The sequence below is a fragment of the Belonocnema kinseyi genome, chromosome 6 (genome assembly GCF_010883055.1).
Source record: "Belonocnema kinseyi isolate 2016_QV_RU_SX_M_011 chromosome 6, B_treatae_v1, whole genome shotgun sequence".
In the NCBI taxonomy this organism is placed as follows: Eukaryota; Metazoa; Arthropoda; class Insecta; order Hymenoptera; family Cynipidae; genus Belonocnema; species Belonocnema kinseyi.
The window spans coordinates 15,081,144-15,107,101 of NC_046662.1; the positions used below are offsets into that span (position 1 = coordinate 15,081,144).

Genomic DNA, 25,958 nt, shown 5'->3' on the forward strand with positions numbered 1-25,958 from the left:
ACTGCAATAATTAAAATTTTCAACTTTTATAAATTGTGCAGTTAAAAAATTCAGATTCAATTGAAAAAATGTAAATTAACATTATTTTTTCAAAATGAAAAATAATTTTTCCGAAAATATAATTAAATTTATCTTAAAACGACCCTACCATACTTATAGAACTTCATTATTTTATTTCAAAATCTTCAAAAATGTACCTTTTGTTTTTAGTTTTTTAGCATCTTTTCAATTCTTTTTTTTAATTTATAAATTTCATAATTTGTAAAGTTATCATTTTTAAAGCTCAAAATTGAAGAAATTTTTTTAATTAAAGGATTGCAATTTTTTTAAAAGAATAGCGTTCAAAATAAAATTATGCAATTGATATTTATACATCAAATTTTATTTTGAAATATTTTTTAAAATTCTCCTAACATTATTTTTTCTAAATAAAAATATTATTTTCCCAGGTATACCAATAAAATGTTTTTATTATTTTAAAACCATTCAAAATCCTAAAACAAATTTAACACTTTATTTCAAAATCTTCAAAAAGTTATATTTTGTTTTAAGTTTCATAAAATTTTTGCAGATTTTAAATTATTTTTGAAATTTTCAACTTCTAAAAATCCTAGTTATTATTTTTAAAGCTCTAAATTGAAGAATGTATAAATAAATGTGTAGCGTTTCAAAATTTAATAATTTTAAGCAATTTTGGACTAGAAACTTTAAAAATTGAACAATTAAAATTTGTTTAACAGAACACTTTTCAAATTAAAATTGTGTAATTGTTATTTATACATCAGATTTGAAATATTTTTAAATATTCTACTAAAATCATTTTTTTTTTTAATAAAATATTCTTTTGCCAGGAATAAACAAATATTTGACGATCTTAAAACCATTCAAAATCCTTAAACTTCCAAAACAACATTTCAAAATCTTCAAAAATCTACATTTTATTTGAACTTTAATCAAATCTTTTCAAATTTTTTATTATTTTTTCAAAATTTTTTGGCAATTTTAAACATCATTTTTCAATTTTTCGAGGAATTTTTTATTTTATTGAAACCTATCTCCTATAACTTAAAAAGCTTATAAACTTTTTGCTCCACACCTACAGAAATTTATATTTTCTATTAAATTCTTTGAAATAATTTAAAGTTTCAAATTAATTTTGAACCTTTTCAAAATTACTGAATATCTCTTAAAATTACTCCAATTTTTTCTGAATTGATAAGTCTTAAATTGTTAATTATATATATATAAATTCAACAATTTCCCTTAAAAATTAAAAATTTTAGAAATCGGTTGCAATTTTTTCCTTTTGAATATTTGACTTACAATTTCTTGTTTTAAATGAACAATCAAATATCAATAAATAATTGTTATTTTTCCTAAATTAAAAAATTCCAAATTAAGTGGGTTTAAAATTGAATATTTTTGACCGTAAAAATATTTTCATAGAATTTAAAATTATGTTCAAATTGCAAAATAAATTGTTCACTTTTTAATACTTATAATAAGTTCAATTTTAAAAATCATTAATTATTTTTATTCTCAATTCATCAACTAAAAATGTTTTTTATTCAAAATTTTCGATTCAACTTTTTGAATTTTTTCAGTCTTCAAAACTGTATTTTAAAATTCTTAAATAAAATTACATTTTTTTAAGTACAAAATTGGTACCGAACTTATTTCAAATTTAAAATTATTTCTCAGAACAGCGCAGACAGAAAAATTATTTTAAATTGCATTTTATCATCCTGAATATATTTTTTTTTCATTTTTTTAGATAGTAATTTTTTCAGATTGATTATATTAATAAAAAAAATGGCGCTATTAATTTCAGAAAATAATAAATTTACACGATTTTCAGATTTTACGATACAATCTAATATTATACAACAAAAAAGAAAAGAAATATCAAATATAACAATATTTATTATGAAATCAATACACAGATAATGCATTTAAAGTGTCTAAAGCAAAAAAAATCTGACTTTTGGTTTTGTATCGTAAAAAATAGCCCAATGCGCCATTTTTATAAAAAAAAAAAAAAAAAAAAAAAAAAACATGCAAATTATAGTACGAAGCGTTTTGTTATTAAAAAGGCAAACAATTTTATTCAGAAATCGACTTATCTTAAAAAATTTTTGTAACATTCACCTTCATACTTTCAGAGGAAGTAATATCTTTCTCAATATAAAAAATCTCGTCTCATGTTTTTTTTCTTATTGCATTTTATCCAGCTGCTCAATTTTCTTTTACTCAACAAAAATAAAAACAAAAAATTAATAAAAAATGAAAAGAAAAAAAAATTACTGAAAAAATCTGAACTGGATAAAAAGCAAATGATACTTTTTCTTGGTATTAAATAAGATACATAATGAAATATATCAATCGCTTATACATTATATAATATCTATGGAAAGTCAGCGATTGACCAAGAATAATAATTAATAATTAATAATAATAATAATAATATTTTTTGATACACAATATGCAAGTACGTGTCAAACAAACACATGTAGAATGTTTGAACTTTTATACAATGTTTAAACAATTCTTCAGCAGAATACCTGTCATTTTTCTCATCTCAAGTAGAAAAAATACTTTTCTTAATCCTAAGAATAATAATGATTGCAAACTTTTAAGAGAGTCATTTTTTGTACTTGTACGCTTGCTTCATCACAAAGACTCTAAGATTTAAATTCTTTTTACACTCTCAGGGATCACAGTGCAAAAGGATCTCAAAAATGGCGAAAAATGGTCATTTTTTCGGGGAAAAAGTGAAAAATATTACACATTCATTTTTTACATGTGAAAAAGAAAAAACAATCTTTTTAGAAGAAATTTATAGTGTAAATAGTGTTAAATGATTTTTTAAATTACCTTTGATATTAAATATTTTTTTACAAATAGTATTGCTACTAATTAAAAAAAAAAACTTATTGCCACTAGCGACCCGTTTTCGAAAAAATAGTTTTTTTGAAAACATTTTTATTTTATGAACTGAAATGTTTATTAATTAAATTCTCATGTGGAATTTAACAGTTCGAAATTTAAAAAAAGTCTTAATCTTGAATTCTCCTTCTTTCTTGATTTTCATCAATTTTCAAGAATATAATTTTTTGTTGAAAATTAAATTTGGTCTAATTTTTACTAGTATTAAATATGTTTTATTTATTATTTTTATATATATTATTATTTTCAATTTTCAGAATTTTTTTTACATCTGTTGAAGATTCTATTTGAAACACTTCAATATTCGATTGATGAAAATTGAAAAAATTGAATTTTCAACTGTTCAAAATTCAATTGTTCAGATTATGAAAAAAATTGATAATTGAATTTTCAAAATGTGAATATTCAATATTCTTTCATTCTCAACATTTTAATTTTTCATCACTTAGAAATTAATTGATCAAATCTCTTCAATTTTCGACAGTTAAGCATTAATTTTATAACAAATGAATTTTCAGTTTTCTTCAATTAAAAGAAGTTGAATTTTTAATTTTTCAAAATTGGATTTTCTACTGCTAAAAATTATTTTTTCTCCAATGTTCAACAGTTTGCTATTCAATTTTTTAAAACTGAAGTTTCCCTTGTTATTCAATTTAAAACAGTTGAATTTTCATTAATTGAAAATTCAATTACCAATTTTCTTTTATTTTGGACAGTTAAATATTCCATTTTCAGCAACTGAAAATTTCAATTTTCTTCAATTTTAATCGGTTTAATTTTTTACTGTTAAAATTGAAGGAAAATGGTAATTGAATTTTCAACAGTTGCATATTCAATATTCCTTAATTTTCAACATTTGAATTTTCATCTGTTAAAGATTCAATAAAAAATTTCCTTCAATTTTCAATTTTCTTTAAATTAAAACACTTAAATTTTTAAATGTAGAAAATCGAATTCTCGGCTGTTATAAATTCAATTCTTGAAATTTTGAAGAAAATAATTAAATGAATTTTCAGAATATTCAATATTTTTCTATTTTTTATGTTTGAATTTTTCATCTGTTGAAAATTGAATGATCAATTCTCTTCAAATTTAGAATTAAATATTAAAACTTCAACAATTAAATTTTCAGTTTTTATTAATTGAAAACAGTTGAATTATTAAATTTAAAAATATATTTTTCTGATAAAATATCATTTGTCTCCAATTTCCAAAAGTTGAATATTCAATTTTCTTCAATTTAAAAAAATTCAATTTTGAAATGATGAAAATGAATTTTCAACAATTCAAAATTAAAATTTTTAAAATTGAAGAAAGTTGGCCATTGAATTATCAACAGTATTAAGCTAACATTTCCTAAATTTATAACAGTTGAATATTCAATATTCATGAATTTTCCACATTTGACTTTTAATCTGTTGAAAATTTCATTACTTAAATTTTCAACTAATGAAAATTGAATTTTCTGCCATTGAAAATTGAATTTCTAATTCTTTTTAATTTAATTCTTTTGAAAAATCAATTTTCAGCACATAAATATTCAATTTTGAACAATACAATTTTCAATTTTCTTCTACTTAAAACAGTTGAATTTTTAAATAATAAAAATTTAATTTTCAACTTTTGCAAATCGGTCAAAATTTATTATTCATCTGTTTATTATTCCATTATCAATTCTAATAAATTTTCAACAGATAAATATTCAAATTAAAACAGTTGAACTTTCATCTATTGGAAATTGAATTAGAATTTTTATTTTATTTTCGAAAGTTAAATATTCCAATTTTCAACTGTTAAAAATTCAGCGGTTCAAAATTTAAGAAAATTGTTAACTGAAATTTCAACAGCAGAAAACTAAATTTTCTCAAATTTTGAACATTTTAATGTGCAATATTATTTAATTTTCAACATTTTAATTTGTATCTATTGAAGATTCAATTACCAATTCTCTTCAATTTTTAACTATTAAAAATGAAATTTTTAACAATTTAATTTTAAATTTTCTCCTATTTAAAACAGTTCAATTTTCAAATAATCAAAATTTAATATTTAACTGTCAAAAATTGAAGAAAATGTATTTTTCAACTGTTCAATATTCCAAGATTAATTCTCTTTGATTTTCAACAACTGCATATTTAATCGTCTTTAAATTAAAACAGTTGAATTTACAAATTGTGAAAAATAAATGTTCACAGATGTATATTCAATTCAAAGCAGTGGAATTTTCAAATTTCGAAAATTGTGGAAAATTGAATTCTCAAGTGTTAAAAAAATTCAACTGCTGAAAATTGAAGAAAATTGATGATTGAATTCTGAACAGTAAAAAATTAAATTTACCCAAATGTTTAACAGTTCAATATTCAATATTATGGAATTTTTAACATATTATATTTCAGCTAATGAAAATTCAATTTCCAATTTTCTTCCATTTTCAATTATTAAAAATTTAATTGTTGAAAATTGAACAAAATTTAATAATTGAATTTTCAACAGGCGAAAATAAAGGTTTCTCCAATTTTAAGTAGTTGAATATTCAACACTCGATTTTTAAACATTGAATTTTCAGTTTTCTTCCATTTGCCCATTTAAAACAGTTAAATTTTCAAATAATAAATATTTAATTTTCAACTGTTAAAAATTCGAGAAAATATATTTGACAACTGTTGAATATTCCATTATCCATTCTCTTGAATTTTAAATTTTAAAACAAAATTTTGAAAAATCAAAAATCAATTCTTTTTAATTATCAACAGATAAATATTAAATTTTATTTAATTAAAAACAGTTGAACTTTGAATATTCGATTTTTAACCATTGAATTTAAGTTTTCTTCCATTTAAACAGTTAAATTTTCCAAAAATAATAATTCAATTTTCAAATAATAAAAATTTAATTTTCAACTGTTAACAATTCAAAAAAATATAATTCGAACCTGTTGAATATTCTATGTAAATTCTCTTTTATTTTTAACATTTGAATTTTGAGTTTTCTTCCATTCAAACAGTTGAATTTTTAAAAATAAAATTTTAATTTTCAAATAATAAAAATTTAATTTTCAAATAATAAAAATCTAAGTTTCAACTGCTAAAAATTTTAGAAAAATAAATTTTGAAACTGTTGAATATTCCATATCAATTCTCTTTAATTTTCAACAACTGCATTTTTAATTTCCTTCAAATTTAAATTTTGAAAAATCAATGATCAATTCTCTTTAATTATCAACAGATGAATATTAAATTTTCTTCAATTAAAAACAGTTGAATATTCAATATTCAATTTTTAACAATTGAATTTTCAGTTTTCTCCATTCAAATAATTGAATTTTACAAAAAAAAAAGAATTTAATTTTCAAATAATAAAAATCTAAGTTTCAACTGTTAAAAATTTTAGAAAAATAAATTTTGAAACTGTTGAATATTCCATATCAATTCTCTTTAATTTTCAACAACTGCATTTTTAATTTCCTTCAAACTGAAATTTTGAAAAATCAATGATCAATTCTCTTTAATTATCAACAGATGAATATTAAATTTTCTTCAATTAAAAACAGTCGAATATTCAATATTTGATTTTTTTAAATTAAATTTTTAGTTTTCTTCCACTTAAACAGTTGAATTTAAAAAAAAAATAAAAATTTAATTTACAACTTTCAAAAAATCGAGAAAATATATGTCACAACTGTTGAATATTCCATTATCAATTCTCTTTACTTGTCAACAACTTCATTTTTAATTTTCTTCAAATAAAAACAGTTGAATTTACAATATTTGAAAATTGAATTGTTTTAAATTGAAAAAATTTAACATTTTATGGAAATAATTGAAGAAAAATGATCATTGAATTTCGTAAAAAAAAAAACATAAAAAATTGAAGAAAATTATGTATAACTGAATTCAGAACAGTTTAAAATTCAATTGCTGCAAATAAAATGTAATACATAAACATTTCAATCACTAAACAAAATTTCGATAAAATTTGATTTTTTCGAAAAAGGATAGCCACTGGCAAATTAAAAAATCAATTAATTCCGAAAATTTAAGTGATTCAAAGAATTCTCAGCAGAGAATTTGTCAAATTAAAAAAAAATCAACTCTTACGTTAGTTCATACGAAATCGATTAACAGCGATATGAAAGTCCGACCAAAAAATAGAAATAAAGAAAAAAATCCATCCTTATTCATTAAATCGCGACTCTTTTCGGTCCAAAAAATAATATCTTCAAAGTTTTATTCAAATCCTACTTAAAATTTTACAAATTCAACCTCTCGACTACTTTTCCAGTCCGAAATATCCCAACTAATTCAAAAACTCTATTCTCAAATATAGCACAAAAGGGGGAAAAAAAGGGGGGCAATTCTTTCGAAAATAGAAAAACAGACTGTGATCCCTCTCTTTAATTATTTTTTTTTCTGCTTTTCCCATAGCTGTTCCCTCTTCTCCAAGTCCCCCTAAAAATTGGATCTTCGAAGTTTCCGATTGACCGAAGCAAGATGGTCCAGAGTCTCTTCGCAGAACATTTCCTGATTCTCTTTTGGCAATTTTCTCAACATGACCTCCAAATACGAGCAGAATCGCCTTATCTCGTCGTCCTCGTCGTCATCGTCAAGATTCTGGACTTGGGTCTCCTGCAATTGTCGGATGCAAACTCGCTTGTAGGAAATCGGATTCTCAAAGTGTGTTCGCATCAGAGAGCCATTCATGTCAATTTCTTCGACAACGTCCACATCAGAGTCGGAAGATGAGACGGAAACTTCTCGTTTTCGGCTGTCATTCATGGAAATTGGGGGCGGTGGTGGCAGAGCGTAAAGCGGCTGAATATTGCTTCTGCTGGTTCGTCCTCGCTTGTTTGGCGACGGGAAAAACTGGTGTGTTTCTTTCATCACTGGCGAATTATTGGAAGTCGAGTTGGAAGCCACATTCGAGGCTCTTGGGGTCGTCTCTTTCTTTTTCCTTGGCTCAAACATTTTTGGTACCGTGACTTTTGGCGAGGCGACTTTCGGAGACGAGACTTTTGGCGAGGTGATGACTTTCTGAACCACCTCTCGCGGCGTCGTTTTTTTTGGTGACGGGGATTTTGATGTGGAATTTTTTGGTGTAACAGCTGGCGATTGTCTGCAAATCAAATGTGGAAAAAGTTGCCAACTTTAAATGGAAAACTTCTTAACCAGTGAAAATTCAATTACAAATTCTCTTCCATTTTCAGCAGATAAATGTTCAATTTAAATCATTTGAATTTTTTAGAAATCAAAAGTTGAATGTTTAATTGTTCAAAATTAATTTGACTCCAATTTTCAACAGTTAAATAGTCAGCTTTTAACACCACAAAGATTTTGAAACATTTCGCAGATTTCAGAAAGCTTAAAAGTTCTAAAATGATGTTAAATATTTGTAAGATTTTACAAAAGTTCCGAAGATTTCATAGATTTCACAAAGATTTCAAAAGATTTCTAGGGCTTCAAACCACTTTAAAAGACTGCAGAAGATTTCAAAATACGTTAAACTTTTAGATGAATTTTACATCTATCATATAAATTTGACAAAGATTTCAAATGTTTTCACAAAGATTTCTAAGCTTTCAAAAGATTTCAAAAAACTTTAGAAGACTCAGGGTGGCCATTTTAATCGACTGAGCTGAAAATGAAAGCACTCAAATTGAAACTGTTAAATTTTGAAGTTTTAAAGTTTACATTTAAAAGTTTTTGATTAAAAACTCTTTTATTCAAATGCTCAATAATTTAGGCGTATAAAATTAAAGGTACTTACACTTTTCAACAAAAAAAAATGTAAATCCAAGTTATCATTTACAATGCTCTAAATTAAAAAATCAATCAATGAACTTTAAAATTTTCAAAATTATATAACTTTAAGGAATTTTAAGCTAGAAACATTAACTATTGAAAAATTGAAAATTTTTTAACTGAACCCTTCTTAAATTAGAAATTCAATTATTTTCTTTTTAAATAGTTTAAACATTCTTGGAAAGCTTCAAAATTTTATTTCAAAATCTTGAGAAATCTAGAAGTAGTTTTAAATTTGTTTTAAATATAAAATTATTTTGGAAATTTTTTCAGAACTTCTAAATATCTGTCAAAATTAATTGAATTTTTTCTACAGTTTTTAGAAAATCCTGTAAATTTTAGAACATTTCTTCACAATTTAGATCTATAAATAACAATTGAGCATTTATTATTTGTAGGCGAAATTTGAGTAATTTTAAGAGATATGTAGAAGTTTTGAAAGGATTCAAACTTAATGTAAAACTTGAAATTATTGCCGAATATAAAACAAAATATAGATTTTCGCAGATTTTAAACAAAAAAATTAGATTCTTTTCAAGAATGGTGAAAGGCTTCAAAATAATACAACAATTTTCTTAAGATTCATAGGCAAATTAAAAATAATTTTTCATTTTTCAAAATTATTTTAAGAGAACATTCAAGTTTTTCAAAGATTTCAACAAAAGCTTCTAGAAAATTTTAAGAAAACTTTTTAAACTTTTCATGATAGTTTTGTATCTTTTTAAAACTCATAAATATCTCTTAAAATTACTCAATTTTTTCTACAAATGTTCATTTGTAAATTATACATTAAAATTTAAAAATTTCGCTTACAAATTAGGCATTTTTTGAAATTTGAACGATCCCAGGCTTTATATGTCAAACAATTTATTTCAAAATTCTTTACTTTTAAATATTTGGTTTCAATTTAATTGTCTTAAATGAAAATTCAAATATTGCTAAATATTCAATAACTAATTTCTTTTTTTAATTAAAATTTTTTAATTGAATGGGTTAAAATTGAATATTTTATACTAAAACAATATTTTAAATGCAATAAAATCCTTTGATTAAGAATATATTATTATGAAGTTATTTTTAAGTTGAAAATAGTTTACAAACTTTCAGTCACACGTTCACATTTGTTTAATGACTAGGACTTTCAAATTGAAACCGTTTAAGTTTTAACGTTATAATCTGAAAATTCTTAAATTTTGAACTGATTTAAAAGTAGTTTTTGTTCACTTTTTATTGCTTGCAGTGCAGATAAATTAAAAAAAAATTATTTGTTTATTAAATAAAAATGTTTTTCATCCAAAATTTTCAAAATCAAAGGCTTTTATTTTTTATTTGTTCAAGTCTTTAAGAAAGTATTTAAAAATTCTTTAAATTAAAAATTTAAGCTTAAAAATAAAAATTTTTAATGGAAAATTTTCTCGGTAAAAAAATTTTTAATTACGCATTGTGAGCTAAATAATAACATAATTGAAAAACATAAAAATTTAAATAATTATTTAAAAACTGTTGAAATCGAACGTGGACAGATTTTTCTTTTACAAATTTGTAAAATTCCCGGTAAAAAAAATGCACTGTCATTTCCCAGTCTCAAAAAATTCCCGGTTTTCCGGTCCAGAAAACTAAATTTTCCTAGATTTTTAACAGCTTAATACGCAATATTGATTAATTTTTAACATTTCACTTTCCATCTTCTGAAAATTCAATTACCAATTCTCTCCATTTAAATCTTTGGAAAAATCAATTGTTAAAAATATAAGAAAATTGACAGTTGAATTTTCAATAGTGGAAAAATAAATTTTCCCAAATTTTCAACAGTTGAATATTCAATATTCCTTAATTTTCAACACTTGAATTTCCATCTGTTAAAGATTCAATAAAAAATTTCCTTCAATTTTCTTTAAATTAAAACACTTTAATCTTCAAATGTAGAAAATTGGATTCTCGGCTGTTATAAATTCAATTGTTGAAGTTTTGAAGAGAATTAATAATTGAATTTTCAACTGTAGCATATTCAATATTTTTCTATTTTCTATGTATGAATTTTTCAACCGTTGAAAATTTAATGATCATTTTTCTTCAGTTTTTAAGTTAAATATTAAAATTTCAACAAATAAATTTTCAGTTTTAATCAATTGGAAACAGTTGAATTATTAAATTTAAAAATAGAATTTTCTGATAAAATATCATTAATCTCCAATTTCCAAAAGTTGAATATTCAATTTTCTTCAATTTAAACAAAAAATTAAATTTTGAAATGATGAAATTGAATTTTCAACTGTTTCCCAAAATTTCGAAAGTTGAATATTCAATATTCATGAATTTTCAACATTTGGCTTTTAAACTGTGGAAAATTCCATGACGTTGATAAATAGGGAAATCAATTTCCTTCAATTCTCAATAGCTGAATATTCAATTTTTAACGATTGAAGTTCCCATTTCCTTCCATTTGAAACAGTTTAATTTTCAAAGAATAAAAACTGAATTCTCAACCATTGAAAATTCAATTACTAATTCTTTTCAATTTAATTCTTTTGAAAAATCAATTGTTAAAAATTGAAGAAAATAGATCATGGAACTTTCAACACATAAATATTTAAGTTTGAACAATATAATTTTCAATTTTCTTCTACTTAAAACAGTTGAATTTTTAAATAATAAAAATTTAATTTTCAACTGTTAAAAATTCAGCGGTTCAAAATTGAAGAAAATTGGTAATTGAAGTTTCAACAGCAGAAAACTACAATTTCCCAAATTTTCAACAGTTGAATACGCAATATTGATGAATTTTTAACATTTAAATTTTCATCTGTTACAAGTTTATTTACCAATTCTCTTCGATTTTCAACTATTAAAAAATCAATTGTTGAAAATTGAAGAAAAATAATAATTGAATTTTCAACAGATGAAAATTAAGTTTTCTCGAATTTTCAACAGTTAAATATTCAATATTCAATTTTTAACAATTTAATTTTCAACTGTTTTGTATTCCATGATTAATTCTCTTTAATTCACAAAAAAAGAATTTTCAGGTTTCTTTAATTTAAAACAGTTGAATTTACAAATTGGGAAAAGTGAATTTAAAATTTTTTTAATTAAATGATCAATTCTCTTTAATTTTCAACAGGTGCATATTCAATTTTCAAATGTTAAAAATTATAGAAAATTGAATTCTCAAGTATTAAAAATTCAACTGCTGAAAATTAAAGAAAATTGTTAATTGAATTCTGAACAGCAAAAAACTAAATTTACCCAAATGTATAACAATTCAATATACAATATTGTTGAATTTTTACCATTTTAATTTTGATCTGTTTTCAGATTTGAAATGTTTAAGAATGCAGATTTCAGAAAAACTTCAGAAGATTTCAGAAGAAAAAAATTCCTGGTTCGTAAACATTTTTCACGTTCAATTGAACAATTTTAAATTAAATGCAGATAAACTAAAAAATTTAGAATTTCTAACTTTTATAGATTACAGAATTCAAAGATTCAGAATTAAATTCCAAAAATATAAATCCATGTTAATATTTTCAATAATCAAAATTTTAAAATCAAGGCATTATATTATTTTAAGTAATTTTTTAGGTAGAAACGTTAAACTTTAAACATTTAAATCTTACTCAACAGTTCTTCAAATTAGAAGTTAAATTATTTTGAGTGAATAACTAAAGCCTTCTTGAGAAGATTAAAAATTCAATTTAAAATTATTTTTAAAATTTTTTCATAATTTCTTTCCCTAAAACTTTTAGAAAATCCTGAACATTAAAAAAAAATCCTTAAAATTTGGATTTATAAATAACACTTGAGCTTGAAATGATTTGAAATAATAGAAAAAAAAGTGCAACAAAATTCGGCTATATAGCCTGATGTAAAACAAAATGTAGATTCTTTTTTTCAGATTTCTAACAAAAAATTTTTTTTAACTTTTTAAGAACAGTTACATTTACAACCTAAATTAATGAATTTTCAAGATAAAATTTCATTTTCAAACAATGAAAATGAATATTTAATAAAAAAAGGTGAAATTTCAACCATAAAAAAAAAGAATTTTTAAACAAAAATTTTAATTTTTAACTAAATAGATCAATCTTCAAACAAAAACATGCATTAAAAAAAAAAACTGAACAGGTTTCAAACAAATTCATGAATGTTTAATGAAATAGGATGAAATCTGAACGGAAAAAAATTGTATTTCCTAATAAAAAAAAGTTAAATACAACCAAAAACGGCGAATTTTTTAGCAAAAATATTAAACTTTAACCAAAAACACTTGCATTTCAAGAAAAGAGTAAAGTTATCAAAGAAACAAAATTAATTATTTTAAGTATTTGCATTAAAGTATTAAGTAATTGAATTTTCAATGGAAAAAGAATTCTTAATAAAAAAAATTTAATTAAAAAAAAACAACCAAAAGCGAGAACTATTCCATCATAAAAGATGAATTTTTAACAAAAAAGTTGAACTTTAAAACAAATGATCGAATTTTCAAGCAAAAAAGGTTAAACTTCAACCAAAAACAATTGATTTTGAACAAAAAGATTAGAATTTTAATGATAAAAAATTTAATTTTTCAGAAAACAGTTGACTTTTAACCCAAAAAGATCAATTTTTAACGAAAAAAAAATTAATTTTCCATCATAAAGATGAATTTTTAACGAAAAAAAATTAATTTTCCATCATAAAAGATGAATTTTTAACAAAAAAGTTGAAATTTAAAACAAATGGTCGAATTCTCAAGTAAAAAAGGTTCAACTTCAACCAAAAACAATTGATTTTGAACAAAAAGATTAGAATTTTAATGATAAAAAATTTAATTTGTCAGAAAACATTTGACTTTTAACCCAAAAAGATCAATTTTTAACGAAAAAAAATTAATTTTCCATCATAAAAGATGACTTTTTAACAAAAAAATTAATTTTCCATCATAAAAGATGAATTTGTAACGAAATAGTTGAATTTTTAGTTTAAATTAATTTTCAAACTTAAAAAAAAAACAATGTTTGAACGAAATATATTGAAAGTGTCAACAAAAGAGATAAATGTTCAACCTAGCACTTGAATTTGTAATAAAACATTTAAATTTTCAAGCATTAAAACACAAATTTTTTATAAGACAGTTGAATCAAAAAAAAAAAAAAAAAAAACTGGTGAAGTTTTCTTGCAAACAAAGTTATAGAAAAAAAATTCTGCATTTTAACAAAAGCGTAGAGGTTTCAAACTCGAAAAAATTCAGAATTTCAGAAAATAGTTTACCTTAAAGCCAAGAAGATAAATTCTGCATAAAAAAATTAATTTTCAACCAAACAGTTTTTATTTACAACGAAACAGTTAAATTTTTAATAAGCAAAATTGAATTTTCAGCAAAAAAAGTTCAATTTTCATATAAGAAATATGACATTTTTAATCCTAAAGGTAGAATTCTCTATCCAAAATAGTGAAATTGTCTAACAAAAAAGATGATTTTTTTAACAAACACATAGTGGAACTTTCATGCAGAGACAAATTTCTTAAACAATAGTTGCATTTTTATTCAAATCGTTCAATTTAAAATCGGCAAAGATAAATTTACAACCAAAATCCCATTTTTAAGCAAATAAAATACAATTGTCCAATCAGAAAAGTTGATTTTTAAACAAAAATCTTCATTTTGAACCAAGAAAGATGACCTACAGAAAAAATTAATTTTTATTCCAAACAGACAAAGGTCCGATCCAAAAACAGTTGATTTTTAGACCAAAAAATATTAATAATTAACAAAATAGTTGAATTTACAACCAAATAGTTCAATATTAAACCAAAAGAGATAAATTCTGAACTAAAAACACGATATTAGTCTTGTCATTCGAAAAAAATTGAACTTCCAGCAAAAAACAGTTGCATTTTTTTATCGAGTCGTACTAATTCAATTCACATTTACGCGAAAAAGGGCAAATTTCTTGAAAAATAGATGGAAAAAAAGAAGAAAATCATAAAAAAAAAAGAGAGAGAGAAAAGTGGGCAACGTACTGTTTCTTTTGACGAGTTGCAACCAGGAAAAGAAGAGGAGTGTAATATTGCCAAACAGTTTTATCTCCAGCTTCAACTTTGCGTCTCTCACTGTGAAATCTGTGTCTAATCAAACCCCAAAGGGATTTTGCTTTTCCTGTTTCCAATCCTAAAAAAACAAGCAACATATCGTCAATTGAAAAATAATTCGAGAATCAGCCGAATAAAGTGTGAAATACGGAAAATATTCATAATTAAATCATCAATTATGAATACCTAATTCCTCGTCAACGTCAGCCCAGAGTTGCGTCTGGATCTTATAATTTCTTTCAAGTTTATTCATTCGCGTATCCCAAAGAGGTTGCCGAATATGCACGGCATTAATAATTCGGCTGGTCTCATCATCCTTTTGAGCTTGTTTCGCTCGTCCGGAACTTTGAACAGTATTTTCCACCTCATCTTCATCGTCGCTCGAACTTAACACATCTGGTTCTTCGTATAAACCCGGACTTTCCTTAACTGTGCAGTTTCTGGAGTGTCGTTTTTGGTCCTTGGTATCGACGACCTTCGTACAGTGGATACATATCTGTATAGTGTGATATTTTTCCAAATGAACTACGATAGCACATGCACTTGAGAAATTACGTGCGGTTATTTTGAGAAGGGAGAAGAAAAAAGGTTTCAAAAATTTTCCAAACAAAATTGAGTAAAATTCCTGGCCAATTTAAAAGAGTTCAACAGATTTACTAATTTGGAAAAAGGAATTTTTGAAAAGAATTTTTATTTTTAATTTAAAGAAGGACTTTATAAAATTCCCTTCTTATAAATAAAAATAAAAATTACTACTAAAATTCCGATTCCACGACATAAATGCATTGTTCCAAGTCAAATATGGTAATAATTCTTTTCCAAATTTTCCTATCCATAGGCCTAAAATTATAGCACGGTGGCCGTTTTAATCGATAGATTAAATATTCATATTAAAGAATTAATTTTCAACCAAGAAGATCAACTTTCAATTAAAAAAAAAAAAGAAAAGAACTTTTAATAAAATAGCTAAATTTTCAATTAAAGCGATGAATTTTCAACGAAAATAGTTAATTTTTAACTGAAACAATTGCACTTTGAACAGTAAAGGTGAATTTTTAACTAAAATTATAACTTTTTAACTGTTATAATCGAATTTTAAACAAAAATTAATTTTTAACCAATAAATTCTTAACAACATAGATGAATAAGAGAAGATGAATTTTCAATTGAAATAGGTCAATTTTAAGTTTGAAAAATTAATTTCCAACCAAAAAGATTAATTTTCTACCAAGAAGTTTAATTGTCTAACAAAAAGACAAATTTTTAACAAAACACATGCAATTTTCAGCTGAAAAAGATAAATTTCCAGACAAAAATTAAATATCTAAATTTTCAGTTAAAAAAATTAATTGACACCCAAAAAATACCGGATTTGCGACAAAATATTTCAAGTTCTAGAATAGTTACATTTTAATTTAAAAAAAAATAATAATCAACAACAAACGAATTTACAACAAAACGGTTAAATTACCAATTAAAAATATGAGTCTTTAACAAAGAAAAGTTAATTTTTAAAAAGAGTTGAAATCAAAAAATTTTTAATTTTAAATAAAAAAAACAATTGAACTTAACAAACAAAAAATAATTTTAAATTAAAAATATACTGATTAAATTTTTGGTAAAAAAATGTATTTCGATTAACAAAAACAGCGCTTCAAATTCCTAACTTTTCAAGTAAAAATATAGCATTTTCCAACAAGATAGATGACTTTTGAAGCAAAGAGTTGAATTTTAAACCAAAAGATTAATTTTCTAGCAAAAATGTTCTTTCAAAGAAATACATGAATTCTCAACCACAAAGTTGAAATCTTTCACTATAAAAGATCCACTTATAGATTAATTTTAAACCAAAAACATTAATTTTTAACAAAAGAGCCTAACTATCAAACAAAAAGATTAATTTTCAAACTAGAAGATCAACTCTCTACTAAAATAGACGATTTAAAAAAAAAAACAATGAATTTTTAACTAAAAAAGATGAATTTTCAACCAGATATGAATATTAAACCAAAAAAATTAATTTTTTAACAGAAAGTTTAAAATTTAGTGATTCAAATTAAAACCAAAAAAGATTAAAATTTTGTATAGAAAATAGTTGAATTCAACCAAAAAAATAAGATTTTTCAACACGAGTTAAATTTGCCACTACGGAAAGATTTTTCACTCAAGAGGGAAAAAAAATTGCATACAAACTCTTGAACTTTCAACCAAGAAGATTCATTTTTTACCGGCCAAAAGGAAAACATTTTCAACACAATACATGAATAATAATAAAAATAACAATTAAAAAAATAAAGTTACTTTTACAAATAGAGAATAATTGTTATTAAATTTTATATTACCATTAAACAAAAACTTCGGAACTCTCGAAAAAATTCCCTGAAAATTCTAAGGTATATAAAAAACGCCCAGAAAATTCGAGGTTGAGTAGACGCCCAGATAAATGATAAAAATTTTAAATAATCAGAATAGGTTATGTTTGCACTTGAAACGTGTTTTTGTTTTCTCGGAATCAACTTTTAAGTATTATCATGTGAGATAAAAATATCAGTGATCTTTGTGGGTAATTTACATAAAGAATCAAGGTAATCTTACCGCAAAGTGCTATGTAATATTATAAAATTTAGAAGAAATTATCAAATATTTCGTTGTTTTTCCTTTGTGGAATTTCACACTGTAAACCAGGTGGCGATTCGGGGAACAATTTTAAATTCTCAGTCATTTCCTGGTCAAGTTTTTCAATTTTCCCGGTCAAATATCATCACAACAGAGCAAAAAAATTAATTTTGAGATAAATACTTAAATGTTCCACTAAAAAATATCAATTTTCAACAAAAAATGTAATAGTTAAACTTTTAGTTGAGAAATGAATTTTAAACAAACAAAAAAAAAATGAATTTTCAAAAAAATACATAGTTCAATATTTCAACCTAAATGATTAATTTTCAACTATGCAAAATGATTAATCTTCAACTGGAATAGTTGAATTTTAGACAAATCAGAACAACTTTTAACTAAAATTATAGAAAATTCAAGTGGAATAAGTTACATTTTCAGTTAAAACACTTACTGCCCACAAAAACAAATAAATAAAAAAAAATAGCTACATTTTCAAACTAAGTGATTAGTTTTCAACTGAAATTGTAAATCTTTAACTGGAATAGTTGCATTTTCAATCAGAAAGATGAATTCTCAATAAAATGATGAATATTGAACTAGAATCATTTAGTTTTTGAACAAAAGGATTAATTTTCAACCAAGAATATTAATTTATACCAAAAAATATTAATTTTTAACTAAAAAATATAATTTTTCAACCAAAGAGATGAATTTTTTATGAAATTATGGAATATTTAACTATAATAAAAGTTACACATTTAGTTTAAACAGCAAAATAATTTTCAACCAAAAAAGAAACTAATTTTCAATAAATAATTTAATTTTTCGGCAAAAAAAATTCCTTTCCATCTAAAGAAATAAGAAGTTTTCAATCAAAGAGCCAAATTTTAACTACAGAAATAAATTTTTAATTAAAATGATAAATCTTGAACCAAAAAAATTATTTTTCAACAAGAGAGTTTATCTTTTAACAAAGTAATTTTATTTCCAACCCAAAAGATAAATTTTCAACTAAAATGATAACTATTGAACAGGAATACTTAATTTTTTAACCGAAAAGAAGAATTTTTAAACAAGAAGATTAACTTGCAAAGAAAAAAATCATTTTCTACACACAAAAAATAGATTTTTAACAAAAAAAAGGGAGATTTTTAACGAAACAGTTAATTTTACAATTAGAAAAGACCAATTTTTATCCAAATTGTTGGATTTTTTTATTAAAAAGGACATTCAAATTTACAGCTGAAGGAATAGTTGAATTTTATACCAAAAAGATGAATTTTCAACCAAAACGATAATTTTTTTCCATAAAAGATGATTTTCAAGAAAATATATGAATTTACTTTAAAATTTATATTTGCAACCTAAAATAGAACATTTAAATCTTTATTTACAAAATTATTGATTCACCAAAAAGATGAATTTTCAATTAAAATGATGGATTACTTATTTTTGAATAGTTACATTTTCAGTTTAATGTTCAATTAAAAAAAAATCACTTTCAAATACAAAACAAAACTAATTTTCAAGATCATAGTTACATTTTTAAACAAAGAAATGAACTTTGAACTAAAATACTAAATCTTCAGCTGGAATTATCAAACAAAAAGATGAATTTTCAAATAAAAAGATAAATTTTTACCAAAAAAGAAAATTTTTCGACTATACATGGATTTTAAACGAAATAGTTGAATTTTCAATCAAATAGTATAATTTTCAATTAAAAAAGAGCAATTTTCAACAAAAAAAAATAGAATAGATAAATTTCCACCTTAAAAAATTAATGGTTCACAACGAAAAAAAAACGGATTTAGAACTAAAGTGATGAATTTTAAACGAAAAATGTAGATTTTTAACAAAAGAGTTTAACTTTTAACGAATTAATTTTTTTAAATAAAAAAAATGAATTTTGAACTAAAATCTAACTGAAATACTTGATTTTTCAAACAATAACATTAATTTTCTACCAAAACGACGACTTTTCAAGAAAATGCATGAATTTTCAACGAAATAATTGAATTTTCTACTAAAATTCTAATAATCAACCAAAAAGTTTAATTCTGAAATACAAAAAATCAATTTTCAAGTAAAAAGATCAATTTTCAGGTAAAATCATGAATTTTTAACTAGAATAATTGATGAAAATACAATAAAAAGTGATTATTTAATTAAACTGAGATAATCTGAAAAATATGGGACTGTTGATAAAGCAAAAATTACTTTTTTAAATTGACAAAAATTATTAAAACAATGAAAAGTTGAATTTTACTGCGTTCAGAAGTAAATTCCTACTTTTTAAATTAAATTCCCAGTCAAGTCGCCAGCCCAGTAAACGTAAACAATTTTGTAAATGATTAAATTTCCTGAATTTGGAGGTTAGGTTTAGTTTCTACGAATAATACAAATTTCAAACACACAAAGCCAATAAAACAATACCAGAAAACACCATAGCCACCACATGCAAACCAATGAAACCGAATACCAAACAAAATATCCCATTTTTACATTCATTAGTCATTTCAAATGTCTAATTTTACTTCGTAACGTTCATAAAGTTTAGATTCAATGCCTACGAAATAATGTAATGGTAATTAGCATGCATTGAGCCGGCAGATGAGGTGCAAAAATAACTATGTACAGTATGTTAATTACGTTTAAATTTTGAACAGAAACACTATTTTTGTACTTACATACATCACCTTCTTCTTCGGAGACATTTTGCAACGCACTGACACTGATTATAATAATGTAAACGATTATTAAACTTTGCGCGTCTAAACTTGTCTTAATTCTCAATGTCTCGATTTTTGTGCTACAGTCGCATAAATGCGCATAAAATACCAAGAACATGAGAGTTTCAAACAGAAAATAAGATAATAATGACATGCGACACCGGTTTACAAGCAGTTTCTAGACCGAACCTCTGAGAATTTCTCCTTCACTACCTTCCCTTCCCGCCAACTGGCTTCATATGGAAGTGCTCACGTTTGACCACAGAGGGGAACACTCGTTTCTTCTAGGTTCGTTCCGCGAAAATTGAAATTGAATAAATAAAAAAATTGCTTTTCTTTACACAAATTGACAATAAAACTTTATAGTTTATTCGAAAAATAAGTTAAAAGTGTAAATTATTCAATTTGGGAAGAAAAACTTTTATTTTAAATACTGATCAGTTTTTTAAGTAGTTCTGCATTTCAAAAACATATAATTATTCTTTACTGAAAGAACATTTTAAAGTGAGTTTTTGCATAATTTCGTCTATTTTTTATACAAAAAACGATACAATTATATTCGGCTATATGAGTAATTAATTAATTAAACCGCAGTGATTCAGGTTATTTTTCAGTTTTAAGGTTAAATTTTTTCATATAACTGGTATTTCATAGTTTTCGGCTTAACAATAAAAAAATTAAAATCTTGTGTTTTAAAACGTTTTTTCAGTATAAGCAATGTTACAACAAATTTGTGAAAATCAGAATAACGCGAGAAAAGTTTAACAGTACTTAAAATGTTAATTTCGTTCTTTTTATATTGAATCATTTGAACTTTTACTATTTTTTATGAATAATGTATACAATTTTATTATTAATTTGTATTAAAAAAAAACAATGTTTCATTTATCAAATTTAAATTTTCGCGGAACTTCGACAATGTCAGCTAGCGCTACCTAGCGGCTGGTAAACTTTATTTCAATTTCCAATCGATCGTTAATGCAGGAACTTCTCGTCTCGCGAGAATAGAAATCAGCATTATTGACACAGTGTGGCGCGAATTTCAAATCAATTTGGAGAAATCAACGAGAGGATTCAGATTCCACATTGGATATCCGTACTTAAAAAAAATGAAATTCTTTACTTTCTAGAGATTTAAAAAATATTTAAAGAAAAAACATTATTTTTGGGACTTATCGAATTTTTGACTTCAAAACTTAAAATTGAAGTTTAAAAAATTGTAATTCCGAAAAAGTAAAAAAATATATACAACTTTCGTATGAATAATTTAATTAATTTAATTAGTTAATCATTTTAATTTTTTGAGAATAATTTTGGTTATCATTTATTGTATTTAATTTCAATTTTCTTTGCATATATTTTACATTTTGTGATGTTTTTTGTGAATTTTTTTACATTGCAAATGTTTTATTAATTTCAAACAACATTTAAGTTCTAAAAATACACTGATTTACACTAAATTCCGTTAAAGTGGAAAATTTGAAATTTAAAATGGTCATAAATTGAATATTGCTAAATATAACAAATTATTTTTTTAAATATGGTCGTTCTGACAAAAATCAGGTCTTCGAGAAAAAAGGTTTTCTATGATATTTAGAATAGAAATTATACTATCAGTCATGTTTTATGAAAGAAAAAACATGATTTAAAATTTTTAAAGTTTGAAACTTTCGCAAAAAAATTATTTTACCAACAGTTCACGAAATTAAATTTTTTTCTTGTTGCTTCTCACCAATTTTCTCAAAATAGTTGAATTTTACTAAATCATGATTTTTTTAGGGGCTAAAATTGCTTAAAACTCGACTCTTACAAATTTGGAAAATGAATAAATAATGTTCAAATAAATTTATTTGTTTCAAAAATGCTTTCATTAAAAAACGGATTTAATGATTTCATCCATTGAAAAATTTAGTTTCAAAATTGGAAAAAGTAGAGTTGTAAGGAATTTTTTCCTAGAAAAAATAAGTCATCGATGATTATAAAAAATTGAGCTATTTTTCGAAAATTAGTAAGAAGTAATGGTAAGAAAATTCAATTGCAACAAACATTGTTTTTTATTTTAAATTACAACATCAGCAATAATATTTTGATTCTTAAAATTATAGAAAAAATATTTTTGCCAGACATCTGATTTTTGGCACAACTAATTTTTAAAACTGCAAATTATTATGGTAAAAATGGCATATTTTAAACTTTAACATTATTAGACTATGAATTGAAATTACTTAAATATGTTTTAAACTATTAAGGCTTCCCAAATAAAACAGTTCAATTTTTAACATTAAAATCTGTACATTTTTTAATTTTGAACAATTGAAAGAATTATTAAGTAATTTACATTGACAGTCGATCAAGTTAAAACGGTTTATAACAAAATTTTAACTACAAATGCTTTTCATTTTTTAATTCTTGAAGTTTTCAAAACTATTTAAAAATTCTTTAAATTAAAAGTGTACTCTTGAAAATAAATAAATTAAATGAAAAATTTGTTAAGTAAAAGAATAAGGAATTACGGATTGTAATTTCAAGTGATTGAATAGATTTTTCTTTTTTTAATTAATATAAATATTGATATTAAAACTTCGGATGAATAATTTTTAAAGAACACGAAAAACTCGGATTCTGCCCGGATTTTCCTTATTGTTCAAAAATTATTTGTCGAGAGCAATCTTTAGATTATCAATATTTGCATTAATTTAAAAAAAAAATTATATTAAAAAAATTACTTACGATAAATCATTATAATATCAATTTTTGTATCAATTAAACATTTAAAACTCGAACGCTAACATCATTAAATGGTAATAACATCTTTCCAAAATTAATTCGATTATATTTTTTAATGCCATTTTCGGGTTCGCCTGGCTTAAAAAAGTATCCGGGTTTTCCAAATTTCTCAGTCCCCTTGAAAAAGTCTGAGGTCTGAAAAAGATCTGAAAGTCAGGCTAAAAACGGAAACCCAGATTCCTGACCACTGTTAACCTTTTTACAGGAGTCGAAGAGATAAATGCAGCGGTATTGTTAGAAGACATACGTATAATTTTCTTTCTCGTGTGTCATGGTTGTTGGCTACAATCAGATATAATTCTTTCATCCGCCCTACTTCCTCTTTATTACAATTCGTAGTAAATAGTACTCTTCACAAACACAAATTCTGAAAGCGATATCTAAATTGGATTACATTTTAATTGCACATTTCGTCCTTTTTTTTATTTTTAAACTCTTTCCTGATTGCTTTTCCGCTATTCAAATTCAGCTTTTTAAAATATATTTAAATTACAATAAAATATAAATGAAAATAAAAATTTTTTAAAGTATATCTGCTTTCTCCAATTTTAGAGAAGCAGAAATAAAAATTCTTAAATTTGAATGATTGTTAAGATCAAAAGGCAATTTTACACTTTGAAAATTTTCAAAGTGAGGAAATTTCGAATGTAAAGCAACATAAATATAGAATTTTTAATTGCAAAACTTAAAACTTGCATAATTAAAACAAAAAATAAAAAAAACTTTAAACTATCCAATTTTAGAGATAAGTCTCAAATTTGGATGATTTTGATAACTTTTGAAAATCAAAAGTAAAGTTTTCAATTCAGAATCTTCCGAATTGGAAATATTTCCAAAGAAAATCATCAAAATTAAAGAATTTTTAATTGTAAAACTGAAAACTCAAAGCTCAACAAGTTCAAAGATAGATAAATGAAATTTTCTAAATTTAAAATAAATAATGATAAATTAAATTTTAATAAAATTAAACAATTTTGATGATTTTGTAGATTTTCAATAACAAAGTTCAAGTTTTCAACTCTAAATTTTACAACTTGAAGAAATTTCTAATGTAAATCATCAAAATTACAGAAATCAAAGACCTACGATTTTGAAGATTTGCAGTTGAAAACTCTTTAGTTTTAAAAAAGAATAAATATAAATCTGTAAATTTTGTTGATTTTTAAAATCAAAAGGCATGTTTTAAATTCTAAATCTTCAAAATTCGAATTTCTAATGTATATCATCAAAATTATAGAATTTTCAATTGTAAAACTTACAATGCAAAAATTTTATGTTTCTGAAGATAAAAAGTAAAGTTTTCAATTCTAAATTTTCCAAATTGAAGAATTATCAAATGTAAAATATCAAAATTATAGAATTTTAAAATGTAAATCTTTTAAATTGAAAACTCTTCAAATTTCAATAATTACAATTCGAAGTTATCCCATTTGAAAATTTAGGATTAACTAAATTTAATAAAAGTATAAATAAACATACTTGAATTTGGATGATCTTAAAACTAAGAATTCAACTAATTAATTAATCTCTAAATTAAAAACCCTTCAATTTTAAAGATGATCAATTCAAAGTTCTACCACTTTAAAGACTTACAATTGAAAACTGTTCAATTTTAAGGAATTTCTTTAATGTGTTAGGAAGATCAATGATTGAAATTGATTGTAATCGATTGTGAAGAGTTGACAATTTTTAATCTAAAACTTTCTCTTAAATCACCAATTCACTATTGAAAACTGACAGTCGTAAATTCAAACAGTTTATAAATATAACCATCTCTTCTGCATCGTACAATGGGCATTGAACTTTCACTGAAGTGGTATTAATCGGTTCGTCTCGAAAAGATTCCAATCGAAATTCACGCCAGTGAAATGCCAATAAAAAAAGAGATAAAAATATCAACAAAAATATCTACTGATTCCAAACATGCCACCACAAAAAAACGATAAAGAAACATAGTTTTCCTTCTACAAGTTATTTTTGAAGATGGAAAATTTTTAGAATTTTTAGAATTTAGAATTTTAAAAAAAATTTTAGAAACACACAATAATCCTTACGCATTTGGAAAATATAATGGTTGATTTATCCACTAAGAATTATTTTTATTCTAAATTAAAAATCGTCGAATTAAAAAAAAAACGAACTTTTAACAAAAAAGTTTTTTAAGCAAAGAGATTAATCTTCAGCTAAGAAGATTAATTGTTAACAAAGTAATTACTCTTTAAATAAAAGAAGAACTTTAAAAAAATTATATTTAGTTTTGTTTTTAATTTGTTGAATTTTCGACAAAAAAAGATGAATTTTCAACGAAAAATATAATAGTTTATGTTGCAACCATAAAAGATTTTCATTTTAAATTAAAAACAGTTGAGTCCAAAAAACGACCTACTTAGTTGAAAATGAAAGTGCCTAGTAAAAAATTAATCTTGATCGGTTGAAAATGAACTGTTTTGTAAAAAACTCGTCTTTTTAATAGAAAATTGATCTGCTTTAATTGAGGATTTAAGTATTTTGTTGAAAATATATTTTCGTTCGTAAAATCCAAATGTGTTTTATTTTTAATTAAAACAGTTTTTCTTAAAATATCAACTATAATATTTTATGTTGAAAATCCATATTTTACTGCTGAAAATTAAACTTTTTTTTGTAGAAAATTCCACTATTTTGTAAATTTAAAAGAAAGTTAGTTTTCTTAAATAAACATGTAACTACTCTATTCAGGGCTAATGGTTGATATTTTTTAAATAAAAAAATAGCTATTTAGTGACAAATATTTATACACGAAAAATATAAATTAAAAATTAACCAAATCAAATTTGGACTAACATGATGTTTATTGTTGAAATTATTTAGTTAGAAATGGATTGAATTATAAGAAAATTCGTCTTATTTATAGAAATTTAAACTACTTGGTTAAAAATGTATTTATTTTATTGAGAATACACCCTCCCTTTTTGGTAAAAATTAACCTGATGTTTTAAAAATTAACTTTTTTTTGTTCAAAAAG

General features: G+C 23.3%; 1 protein-coding gene across 4 annotated transcripts in view; it reads right to left on the reverse strand.

Moving 5' to 3' along the window:
- Positions 1-25,958, reverse strand: part of LOC117174400 — a 478,217-nt gene that overhangs the window by 90,845 nt on the left and 361,414 nt on the right. For 3 of the 4 annotated variants that reach the window (XM_033363492.1, XM_033363491.1, XM_033363490.1), the window contains 3 exons: positions 15,003-15,312; positions 14,748-14,895; positions 7,202-8,058 (listed from right to left, as the gene is read on the reverse strand). The exons of the other annotated variant lie outside the window; for it this stretch is intronic. In XM_033363492.1, coding sequence (XP_033219383.1) covers positions 7,395-8,058; positions 14,748-14,895; positions 15,003-15,312 — 1,122 coding nt within the window. In that variant the 3' untranslated portion in view covers positions 7,202-7,394. Of the gene's footprint in view, positions 1-7,201; positions 8,059-14,747; positions 14,896-15,002; positions 15,313-25,958 lie in introns of those variants that run through there. 4 annotated transcript variants of the gene reach the window in all.